This window comes from Cyprinus carpio, chromosome A13 (assembly GCF_018340385.1).
Source record: "Cyprinus carpio isolate SPL01 chromosome A13, ASM1834038v1, whole genome shotgun sequence".
NCBI classification, from domain to species: Eukaryota; Metazoa; Chordata; class Actinopteri; order Cypriniformes; family Cyprinidae; genus Cyprinus; species Cyprinus carpio.
This window is the reverse complement of record NC_056584.1, coordinates 27,709,790-27,723,444: the sequence shown is the minus strand read 5'-3', so window position 1 is coordinate 27,723,444 and position 13,655 is coordinate 27,709,790. Positions and strand designations below refer to the sequence as shown.

Here is a 13,655-nt window from a genome sequence, read left to right as displayed (position 1 = left end):
TCCGGTGAGTTTCTCACTGTCCCAGGCTCACAACACTTATAAAACTTAGGATGATAGACTCCCTTTAAGAATTTTACATACATGTTATATTTGACAATTAAGCAGTGACTTGTCTATATTAAGTCTCAACTTGTTTAAGCAATTTTCTTTAATTATTTTGTCAGTACTATATTAAAAAATGCTAAAAATAATTGTCACCTAAAATCTTGATAAAAAAAAAAAGAAGTGCATGTGCATATACTTATATTATCATCTTCCCGATTATGTTCAGATGCATGTGCTAAATGTTGCTGTGTGTGTCGGTCATGGTGTGCGTCTCCAGCCTCCTCAGCCTCTAGAGGGCAGCGGTCTGTTTGGTCAGTGACGTGTCGGTGGCCTCCCCGGGCCCGCTGCAGAGGCTCCCTCACACGGACACGCAGACTGTGTCACTAACTGGGTTTTCTGCGAACTGGTCACCTGCGACTCGGGTCAAGGTGATTCCTCAGAGTTTACCTGAATATTGTACATTCTCCTTACTAAATTACTTCTCTTATAAATGTTATCAGAGAAACTGGGTTATAGTATTTTTAAATTATTTTAAAATCTATAACATTAATCATATTAATAATAATAGACTGCTTCACAGCTATTTAAATAATATTACATTATTATTAATTACGCTTTTATTAAAAACTAAAAATTATATATATATATATATATATATATATATATATATCTATATATATATATATATATAATGTTATTAATATAATATTAAAATATATTTAAACTAAATAAAAACTATGTGTAGGTTGTGGCTTAAAAACAATTTTATTTTAGTTGTTACTTTAGTAATATACTACTGATATATACTGATATACTACATTTTTTATTTTACATTTTTATTTTTATATTTTCTGTTTTAATTTTAATTTTACTTAATATTTTACTAATAATTTTCATTAAGTGTTTTTGTCATTTTTTAATATTTGTTTTAAAATTACGTTATTCCACTAGTTTTGTAATGATGTTTTTTTTAATAATAACTTTAATATAACTTATGGTTTTATATATGATATATATATATATAATATATTATATATATATATATATATATATATATATAAATATATCTTAGAAAAAAAACACAAAACAAACAAAAACACAACAAAATTACTACACAAACATTAAAGTAACATTAATTAAAAACTAAATAATATACTTAACAAAAACTATAACCGTAATAATATGTCAGTGCGACTTAATAACCACTCAAATAAAAATATGTTGGAAGGCCACAACCTGTTTTAACTTCCGTATGAAGAAAAACCTCGCAAGATTATGACTCGGGGGCATATAAAAGAAGTTATGTTGATGCCATTAAGAACATATTTTAAGGACCATTAAGTGTTTTTTGTTGGTTTTGTTTTTGCATTGTGACATTAATTCATGGCCATTAAGACGACTTACATCCTTAATTCTCCGATCTGCACATAATACACACTTTATTTATTTTATACTTTCTTCCTAATGTCGGGTGTATTTAAATATCTCGCTGTGTTTTTAGGCACAGACGGCTTTACCTCGCCTCGCTTTCTAGCCGTTGGCAAGTACTGCTACGAGAGAGAAACTTCGCCCACAGCTATGCAGATTCTGTCGGGGCTGGAGAACGTGATTGTGAGGCAATTACCGGTAAGAGACGAAGCTCTGAATCGTGCCGCGGTCCGCCTCTCTCTGAGTGATAAATGATCCTGCGCTGAGAGAGTCATAACCTCAGAAGCTCCTCTGGATTCGTTATTTTTGCTGTATCTTATCTGGCGGCTCCAGCAGCTGAATGTTAATTGCACGTCCCGGTTTAAACTGATTAAACACTGACTCTGTTTAAAGCATGAAAGAGTTGTGATCGGGGTTTTGGATTGGTTTGACAGTGTTTTCTCTGGTCTTGACGCCAGGCGTGGAAGCAGCTCTCGCTGAAGGTGTGCGAGGCTCTGGAGGAGCTCAGGGCCGTGCAGGTCAGAACCTCGGAGATTTTCATTATTTTAATTGTTTTAAACTAATTCTCAATGCTTTCTAATGTTATTACATTTATAATATTAATAAAATAGTATGTTACATTAGTATTATTGCATTATATAATATCTATTTCATTAATAATATTAATAATAAAACTGATTCACAGCTATTTAATTATTTTAATAATTGTTTGAATTGGTTTTTTTTAAATTAACTAATTAATTGTTTTCACTGTTTTTTAAATAATAAAAATAATAATACAAGGATAACTATACATATTATATATTATCTGTAACACTAATAACTGCTTTCACTGGTTTTTTTATTGTTTTGAATGTAATTAATAAAGTAATAATATAAATGTTGTAATATATTATTAGAATATTCTTTTATTATATAATATTTAAAACAAGTAATAATTTTGATAACAATTACTGCTTCACAGCTATTTTTGTTTTAATTACTTCATTAATTGTTTTTATTGTTGTTGAATTAATTCTAAAATGTTTTTTACTTTTATTATTATTATTATTATTATTATTATTTTATTATTATTATTATTATTATTATTATATTACATGAATAATATTATTATACTGCTTCACAGCTATTTATTGGAATTATTTTAATGATTTTGTTTCAATTGTTTTCAACTAAGTAATTGTTTTCAATGTTTTAATAAATAAAAATAATACAAATATATCATTGTATTATATATTATCTGTAACATAATAACTGCGTTCACTGCTTTTTAATTTATTTTTAATGGGTTCTAATGAATTCTATATTAATAATAATATGATTAATATTAAAATAGTATATTATTAAAATATTATTGTATTAAAATAATATTTATTACAATATAATTTGAATAACAAAAACTGCTTCACTGCAATTTGTTAAATTACTTTTATTAATTGTTTTTATATTGTTTTGAATTAATTCTGAATTGTTACTTTTATTTTATTATTATTATTATTATTATTAATAACATGAATAATATTAATAATACACGCTTCACCGGCTATTTATTTCATATTTTAATATTTTTTTTTAATTTAACAAATCCTTAATTTGTTTTGAATACTATGAGTTATTGTTAGTTAATAATAATAACAATAATGTCAACTCAATATTATACATAACAAAACTGTTTTAATTAGTTTAATAATTAGTTTAATTTTTAAACTATTTAAACCTAATTGCTACTTTATTATGTATTATTAAAATAATGTATTATTAAAATAATGTATTATTTTATTAGTATTATTATTATTATTATTATTACTTTATACTGTTTAATAATTATTTATTAAATATTTAACATTCTTTTTTTTAAATTCTTTTCATAATCTCTAGACAGTCACACCACCTAAACCTTTTTTGATTATGTCCTGACAAATTATTAAATCACTAAAATTAATTTTAAAATAGATACTGAAACATGCACAAGGTGTACTGAAAGTTCCTTGTTTGTGTGAATTGTATTTTTGATTGTTGTTTTGAATAATTAAATAACTTTAATGCATTTACATTTCTTTCTGCATTTTTTAGATGCTTTATCCAAAGCGACTTCCATTGCATTCAAAGTTTACATGTTATCAGTTCCTGCATCTCTAAGAATCAAACCCGTGACATTTGGTGTGCGGCTTCATGCTCTTCTGTTTTGAGCTAACAGGGTCTCATAGAGAGAGAGGCGTGAGGTTCTGAGTCTGTTAATGAGCTTGTTTTCAGGTCTTCCTGAAGAGTGGATAATCTGTGTCCTGATGGGAGGAGGGAGAGAAGGACAGAACGGCGGCCGACTCTCCCAGACGCCCTCATCCTGGCCCTTTCACATCCAGCAGCTGGAGATCGGAGCGTTTACCATGACCCGCGGAGCATGACATTGGGCCGCAAACTGAGGTCTCACGAACGCACTTACATTTACATTCAAGCGTTTATTAGACACTTTTGACTTTCAAACCGAGGAACATCTCAATAGTTCACTTAAAAATGAATTTGTGCTAAAATCCAGTCTTCGCCTCCTACCCTCAGATCATGTGAGATTAGGATGATGTTTGTTTGTTTTCTCATCAGTTTGGAGCCAGGTAGATCATCCCCCCAATCACTTGCTCCTGCAGTGAATGTGTGTGCCTGTCGAATGAGATGTCACAACAGCTGATACAAAACTCACTCTAATCCGACAACAGTAAGGCCACAGCAATCCAGTCCATCAAGTGAACATCTGGAGAAGACAAAGATGAAACAAATCCAGCCTGAAGACGTTTTTTTAACTCAATACATAGAGTCCATCCAAATCCATAATATCACTTCCCTCAGTGAAAAAGTGCATCTCCTGTTGTCTCTCACATCAAATCCAGCACTATTTGTTTAGATCTGTTGTAGCGCTGGCTTGATCTGTGCAGATTTCTCTCCTCGATTCACACCAGAAAACTTTTCACATGGAGGACGTGTTATTATGGATTATAGACTCTGATGTACTTTGCGTTTAAACAACATTTAATGCTGGATTTTTTCAATCTTTTGTCTTACTCCAGATGTTACTGATAGGACTGGATTGCTGGGGGATCTAGCTGATGTGGTGTCTATTGTTATCTGGTTGGTTGGGTGTTGCTATGAGGTTGCTAGGGTACCTAGGGTGGTTGCTAGGGTTGTGCTATACGGTTTTGCTAGGGTACCAGGGTGGTTGCTAGGGTGTTGCTATATAGCGACCCTGTTGCTAGGGTACCAGGGTGGTTGCTAGGGGCGTTTGCTAAGGGATTTTGGGTTGTGGTGGTTGAGGATGATGTATAGTGCGGTTGCTATGGTACTTCTGGATGGTTGCTATGGTTGGTTGCTATGTGGTTGCCTAAGGTCTCCGGGTGGTTTGTATACGGGTGTTGCCTAAGGTAACCCACGGGCGGTTGCACAGTGGTGATGCAATGTCTGTTGCGTCTAGGGTACTCTGGGGTGGTTTCTACGGTGTTGCATAATGCAGATGACTAGGGTGAACTCGTCCTTTAGCCTTTGCTTTACTTTCTAAATCTACCCGCTCTCATACTGTATAATCTACACGCTCACGTACGCTGCAGGAGTGACGGTCTGTGGGGTTTAGTGGTGAAGGTGGTTTGTTTGTTGTGTGTGTGACGGACAGTCAGATGTAATGACGCAGCTGGTGTGTTGAGTGTATGTGTGTGTGGTGAGTTTGTAGAGCAGATGGCGTGTGATTGGCAGGTTTCTGAGGTGGACTCGCAGCTGGTGGTTGAACATCTGTAGCTCACAGCACACAGAATAAGTTTAGTTACTATGTATTTTTGTTATTATGTATGTTTTTGTGTTAAATTTTGTTTTTACGGAGTTTATAAAAATTTACATTGTAAGGGCTGTGCAATTAGGGGGGACAAAAAGTAATTTTTCTAATAAAAATTGTGATTGTGATTTAAAATGCAATTTTACAAAAAGTTCAGGTTTTGTTTGATTAATTGTTGATTTTATATCAATATGGCTATATGATAATTATTATATTATAGTATATTATATTAGATATTGTGATTGTTGTTTTTAATGCAATTTTCTTTACAAATCAAAAAAATATACAAAATACCTATTTTTTAAAACTAAATAAGAAAGAACAATGATTCTCTATTGTAATATTTACTGAAAATAAAAATCAATCATAATTTAAAAAATAATTAGATAATAATAGTTTTTTAAAAGTCAGTTGTAATATTATATCTGTACAACTTATTTCTTGAATTCCTTCATGTTCAAATGGTTAACCACTGACACTTTTTTATTTTGACTATAATAATAATATGATTAGTTTATTTATTCAAGAAACAATTTCTTCTACGAACATAAACACTTAAAAAACAAGTAATTTTAGTTTTTCTCTAAGATTACTACTAGTACTATAAATAGGGACTACTTTAATAAAACAAAATAAGAAATATTACTATTATTACAAACTGTTTTACAGGAAAAAATCCATAATCGATTTTTAATTATATTAGCAAGCTGTAAAATTACAAGAATACTAGCTTAATTTCTTCATTTTAAAATATTTAATACGCCATGATGGTTTTTATTTACTGTAAACAATAACTATTAATGATGTTGTTATTTATTTAAATATTTATTTTAGAATACAGTTACAAAACATACACAAATATAACAATAAAACAATATAATATATAGAATAATACTAAATATCAAATAGAATAAAACTATCATAATAACAATAACAACTATCTATTATTATTATTAATTCCACTAAATAAAAACTATTAATATAAGCCATATTACTATGTATTGTTTTCACTGTATTTAAAATAAAAACAGAATTTTATTCTATAGCACCACTAAGGAAATTATCAAATCCTATATTTTTTTTCTTCATTAAATTATTAATTTCTTCATGAACCACTGAACTTTTATTTTGACAATAATAATAACATTTATTATTATTAATATTAGTATCGCTACTACTAAATAAAACTATTAAATAAACAATATTACTAGTGTATTATTTCAAACATAATAATTCAATAAATAAAAATAATTACATTTTATAGTACGACAGTGAAATAGGGGGGGGGGGGTGGATGTCATAATTCAAGGGTTCAAACATTGAACAGCCGGTTTATAATCGATTCCTATTACAAGTGACCCAAACTCAGATGCAGAGATGAGTTCATGTGGAGCAGCTCAAAATGAAAAGACTTCACTTATATTTATGTAATTAAATCAGCCTTCGCAATTTGATATTCACTCTACACCGATTATTTCCGATATAATCATGCAGCCTTACAAACACTCAGATATTCTGCAGAATGCACAAATGCTGTTCTTTCCCTCTTTGCATCTAAAGCCAGACTCATGCGTCTCGTCTCTCGTGTGTGTTTGTTTCCTCTCAGGAACATCGCGCGTGTGGTCAGTCAGATCCACGCGTTTCAGGAGCGTCTCTATCCCTACCCTCCCGACTGTGAATTGAGGGGTTACTTGGTGTGCGACTCTTCGGCGGTTGTGGGATGGTGTTGATATCCGGCTGTTCGACTACCGAATAAACTTCAGCCAGATGCCCGCCACTCGCCGGATCCACGACACGCTGCGCCGCGTCAAAGCGTCTTTCCAGTGACCGGCACAGATGTGGAACGCCGCTGGAGTCTGGGTGTGGAGACTCCGGGGATTTCTGGCTTTTATGTTTTAGCGGTTATGAGGGTTTATGATTTTTGATGATGTTTTTGGGGTATCTGTGGCAGAAAACGTGATCATTTTCCTGTAAATACTGTGAAAGCACAGGTGAATTTCCTCTTTTTAGGATGTGGAGGTGTTTTCTCATCTTTAACTTCAGTTTTAGCCGTGGTTTGATGGATGGTTTTCTTCAAAGAACAAAGACTTTTAGTTTTGTGCTTAACGGCTACGCAACCAAATATTATAGTATGGATGTTTATAGATTTATTGATAATGATTGAGAAATTATTAATGCATTTTTTTTAGAGGTTGATTCGTTTGTTTTTGATTAGCTTGAAATGGTGAATTTTGAAATGCTCTAGAAAAATATTCTACTTTTAAAAATAGAGTAAACACAATATATTTCTATTCAAATCTTAGGAAATTGTGGCATACGTCTGCATAACTTTCAACATAATTGAACTCACTGCATTTCTAAGAGCACTTTACATTGGGACACATTTATTTCACTGCATGTTTTAAAGTTCAGGAGCGCGTCTTTTGCATTAGAATTCAATTAAACTCACTGGTCACACTGTAGAAAGAGTATGAGTTTCTTTCTTGTGTTGAAAACAAAAGAAGATATTTCGAAGAATGTGTTTTTGGTCCCCAATGACTTCCATAGTATGGAAAAAAAAAATGTTTGTTTACAATGTTTGTTTAACATGTTTTTTTTTAAGGTTTTAGTCTCTAAATAATACTTTAGATTTGAAGAAAACCAGTTAATTTACATGTTTTACATCTGCAGGATTACACACTTACTAAATTGTATAGGTCTTAATAGCCCATTAATCATGTTTAGACCTAATAAATTGCATCGTATTGAATGAAAACTTCTCGTTTTGATGCAGTGTGTTTTTTTAGGTGTGCAGAATACAGTTCTAGACATTCTCCATCTTCACCTTTGACATGTGATATATTAACAACCATCATTTCATGAGATTTTATTTTTCAGCCTTTTAATCTCCTCGGCTCATGGATCAAGTGACCATCAGATGTACAGGTCAACATCTCAGAGTAGGTCATTTGGGTTTGATTTTTCAGTTACTACACATGGTTTAAAGTTTGGAATAATTGATTTTTTTATGTTTTGGAGAGTCTCTTCTGCTCACCCACGCTGCATTTATTTGATCAAAAATACAGTGAAAACAGTGAAATATTATTACAAAGTAAAAGACCTGTTTTCTATGTGTTTTTATGTATTATTGTGATTTAACCCTGTGATCAAAGCTGTATTTTCAGCATCATTACTCCAGTCTTCAGTGTCACATGATCTTCGGAATTCATTCTATGATGCTGATTTGCTGCTCAAAAAACATTTCTGATTATTATCAATGTTGAAAACAGTTGTGCTGCACAATATTTTTGTTTAAACCATTTTATTTTTTAGGATTAACAGATGAATAGAAAATTCAGAAGAACAGCATTTATTTGAAATAGACATATTTTGTAATATTATAAATGTCTAATGCATCCTTGATGAATGAAAGTATTAATATTTCTTTCTCTCTTTTTTACATAAATCTTACCCCCCACTTTTTAACAAAAAAAAAAAAGAAGAAGAAGAAGCAAAAATACTGTGCAGCACAACTGTTTTCAACATGATAATAATCAGAAATGTTTATTGAGTAGCAAATCATCATATTAGAATGATTTCTGAAGATCATGTGACACTGAAGACTGGAGTAATGATGCTGAAAATACAGCTGTGCATCACAGAAATAAATTACACTTTAACAGATATTCACATAGAAAACACCTATTTTAGACTGTAATAATATTTCACAATGTTTACTGTGTGTTTGCTCAAATAAATACAGCCTTGATGAGCAGAAGAGACTTTTTCAAAAACATAAAAAATATATATTATTCCAAACTTTTGTCCTGTAGTGTACTGGACGTTCATGGAATTATGAAAAAAAAATTTATGCATTATTAAACTGTTAACAAAATATCTGTGCTTCTGACATGTCAGTAACTGGATATGAACATTTTCATACAACAAAAAGCAGTATCGCACTCATAATCGTTCATATGTTGTTCTGTAACTGCAGCACGCTTGCTCATGTAATTTTTGGCTGAAAGGGTTTTCTTTTAAAAGCATCAATGTGTTCGCTGATCTGATGACTGTCAATGAAATTAGATTAATTTGCTTTAAGATCCACAAAGATCTGCTCCCTGTTATTGCACGTCCCTCATTTATCATATATGCGAATTAAATAATGCGCATATATGTGTCGGAGTTTCACGCGGAGCGGAGGAAGCGCACGGGATCCTCGTCATTGTTGTTCCGCGGCGGATCAAAGCGCTTCAGATAAAGGCTTTAATTGCGAGTCAAAGAGCTCGAGCTCCTGCACTATAGATCACTGATAACATGCCGTTATCATCATTGTCCAGCTAAACGATCCTTTCAAAGGCTCTGTCTCTCATCCGCAGACATGCAGTCCGATAACACCAAACCCTGATTAACTGCAGACCTCTGTGCCATGCCATCATTTCAGATTTATCACCGATATTATTGAATCACAGACAGTGCGGTTTTGTTTCATCATGAAACCTCAAATAAATGAGCATACAATTGCATGAATGCTTCTGAACTCATTTGTTATATTTCCGCCCAAAACGTCCTTTTGCTTTGTCATACGCAAAATAAATAAATAAATAAATAAAATAAAAAGTAAAGACTATTTAAACTTATTGATTTCCAGATTCAGCTTGATTGGTCATATAAAATTAAGATTTACAACGGTATAGCATGAGTTACATTAAACACGCATAAGCCTATATGTGGACATTTGTGCATATGCATGATTGAAATGTTATACAAAATAAAATAAAATAAAAATAAAATAAATCAATGCAAGTAAATAGTTGCACAGTTTTAGGTTGGTGCAATGAGATCTCCGAGTTGTTGTGTCCGGGTGTGACTTTGCATTTGAACTGCTGGTCAATCAAAGTTAATTGTGTTGCTACTGTAATCCCTTTGATCTTGATGTTTGCCGACCGCGCCAAACGCCGCTGTGATGGACGGTGGCGCCAGAGACTCCACAGGCAGCAGCACGTGTTAAAACACCACCATTTGAGCTACAGTCCAATCACACACCACAATACAGATACAGACAAATAGCAAATTGAGATTTTTTTTTTTTACAAAATAACAATTATTCAGATATTTTTTTTTTCTAATAGCCGGATTGATCATTTTCCATTGATGTCACAGTAACAGACAGAATAAGCCCAACATATTATTTAGAGGCTTGTATAAGCAAAGTTATTCAAACCCAGATATGTTGAAAAATGCTGTAGAACAAATAAAATATTTTCTTTATTAGCTATAGATTTCGTTTTTATATTATTCTGACTATTTAACTTTTTTTTTTTTACAGTATTTTTTTACAGTAACTTTTTGTTTCGTCCTATAATTTACATATACTTTTATTTAAAGTAATATTGAGACATGATTAAATGAAAGTGTTATGAAGGAAGATGTGAAGGTAAAAGTGATTTATTAGTGATTTATTAGTTTAACTCACAGAAAGGTACAATTTAAAAGTTTTACAGGCCATTTGAAACCTGTTGGGATATTGTGAAATATTATTACAATTTCAAAAACCTGTTTTCTATGTGAATATATTGTAAAATGTAATTTATTTATGTGATGAACCGACAGCGCGAGCTGAATATTTCAACACGCACTACTTCAACTCCAGGTCATCAGTTTCAGTTAACATGATCTTCAGAAATCATTCTAATATGCTGATTTGCTTCTCACGAAACATTTCTGATTATTATCAATGTTGAAAACAGTTGCTGAAGCAGAATATTCCTTTGGAAAACGTGATATATACGCATATTTCGCATGATAAATAATGCAAAATAATTCAAATACACGGATTTATTATGAGGAATATGTTTACAATTGGTGTAAAATATTTTAAAAGTTTTACTAATCATTTAATGTAATTTTTTTTTAAGTTTCTTGGCTTTAAACTTTAAAATGCCATTATTAACGCTGCAGTTTTCGCCATTAATGCGCCACTCGGACCCAGTTGTTCTGACACATCTGTGTTTGAAGAGGATGCAGACAGCTGGATGAGCCAGAGGTGCTCACAGACAAGCTGGCGCCAGGCTTTCACACAATCACAGGATATGTAAAGACTTCAGTAACGACCCATTAGGCCTAATGATTGAGAATCGATCAGCGCGTTACCTAATCCTCCATGCATATGTTTAATGTAATCGAGCATATGTTGGTGTTTTATATATGCAGGCCGCTTCTGGAGGCCTGGCAAACAGTCTTGGATTGTACTCGGTTAGATTCACGTCCTCAGACGCACAGACAGCAATCATGGTCAAGAAGTTTTCTGTGGACTGGCTCGCCCAAAGCTTTCATGATTTGGAGGCTCTGGAGCCGGAGAAGAAGACGCACAGGCCGCACGTGCCGTGTGTGGTTCAACCGAGACCTCCAACATCCTACGACAAGGTTTATTTGCAGCCAAAACCAAAGGCTACCAAAGTTGAACAGAAACCAGAGACCATTAAGGAGAATGAGGTCACGACTCCAAGACACTGCTCGTCTCCAATCTGTAAGTATGCGCGCTTCAATGCATTTCCGATTGACTTCTATCAATGTAAATGGGAACAGAGCGTGTTTTAATGTTATATTTCATGCTCAGTTTCAGAAAACAGCGGATATATTCGTCCGGTTATGAGAGCGAAGCGGCCGCGTCTGAATGCGCTTCCGTCGGAGATGGACACGAGACTGAGAAGGACGCGGCGACACGCAGAATCAGAACCAAATTCACTCCGGAACAGATCGACAAACTTGAGAAAATCTTCAGCAAGCACAAATACTTGGACGCGGGAGAAAGAGTGAAAACCGCGTTGAAACTCAATCTGTCAGAAACTCAGGTGAGGCGCGCGCATTAAACTCTATTCTCTTTATTTAAATGCATCATCATCGTTCTCTTATGCACTGGAAAAAGCTTGTGAATTTCACAAGTGACACTGAAATATTGATCTATAATTGTATTTTCTTGTAAAACATACTCCCAAAATTTAAATATTTTAAATGCTTGGGAATGTCGCGTTTTGAACAATAGAACGATTTTTTAAATGCATCTTTGTTTTGTTCTTTAGGTCAGAACTTGGTTCCAGAATCGAAAGCTGAAGCGTGAAGTTCAGGATATGCGCGCTGACTATCTTCTGCCTCAGATGGTTCTTCCGGTTCAGTACCAATGCTACGACAGACAGCGACTTCCGTTTCCGCCTCACGGCGCGCTGATGCACCAGATGATGACGCATCATCCGCTCGCTCCTCATCATCACCTCATGATGCAGAGGCCACATTACTACTGAAGACAGACACGTTCCTTTATAAAAACACTTATCAGATTCTGTGTGCAATATGTGTAGAGTTATGCTTTGTAAAAAAAACTAAACAAAAAAGTGTTTAATTAAAAAGAAGAGTTTATTTATTATCAGAAATAAAGTATGTTTTATGCCTTTAAGTTCGCTTTACTGGTGATTTGTTTGTGTTTAAGGTAAACTTTACAAGCTTAAAGTTCACATTTGATAAGATTTGTAGGTTCTTTGTTGTTCAAATAGGTTTAATCTTAATCAGTTTCCTTTGAAGTTAAAAGATACTGAGACATTCACCGATCCGCGTGACTATTTAAACTTTATTTGGGAATTCAGTGTTTTCTTGGAATGTTCCACATACATTGCGTAAGTTAAAGAAAATTATTCTTTATCTGCAACCAAATGGCATCAATACAATGAAATTTCACAGCTTAATTGTGATCTGACAGTTATGTATCTGTGTAATTATCTCAGGTCGGCAAAAATATATACACACATATGCATTTATTTAATCAGAAATACAGAAAAAAAAACAGTAATATTGTGAAAATAACAATATACATAACCATTCAAAAGTTTGGGGTCATTTTTTTAAAGAAATAAATCCTTATATTCAGCAAGGATGTGTTAAATTGATTTTAAAAAGTGATGATAATAAAGACAAATATTTATATTTTAAATAAATGTTTTTTTTTTTTAAATTTTTTATTTAAAATAGAACTGAAAAAAAAAAATGTTTTACAGGTTCCAAAATAAAATAATAATAATTAATTAAATAAATAAAATTAATTAATTAATAAGCAGCACAACTGTTTCCAGTGCTGATAATAAATCAGCATATTATAATGATTTCTGAAGATTATGTGACACTGAAGACTGGAGTAATGATGCTGAAAATACAGCTTTGCACCGAAGAAATAAATTTTATTTTAAAGTATATTAAAATAATAATAATAAAAACATGATTTTAAATGGTAATAACATTTTACAATATTACCCTTTTTTCTGTATTTTAGTAAAATAAATGAATCCTTGATGAACAGAAGATACTTTAAAACACATTAAAAGTCTCACTGCAGTCTATTTGTATG

The 13,655-nt window shown here is 32.5% G+C and overlaps 1 protein-coding gene and 1 pseudogene across 1 annotated transcript in view; both read left to right on the top strand.

Annotated features, from left to right (window-relative positions):
• LOC109074198 (kinase non-catalytic C-lobe domain-containing protein 1) overlaps window positions 1-7,132 on the top strand; it is a 182,638-nt gene extending 175,506 nt beyond the window's left edge. Inside the window, 2 exon segments of the mRNA XM_042769566.1 lie at window positions 6,888-7,008; window positions 7,010-7,132. Of these exon segments, the coding sequence (XP_042625500.1) occupies window positions 6,888-7,008; window positions 7,010-7,108 (220 nt within the window). The 3' untranslated portion in view covers window positions 7,109-7,132.
• Window positions 7,133-11,475: 4,343 nt separating this feature from the next.
• On the top strand, window positions 11,476-12,709 carry LOC122147350 (annotated as a pseudogene).
• The last annotated feature ends 946 nt before the right edge of the window (window positions 12,710-13,655 follow it).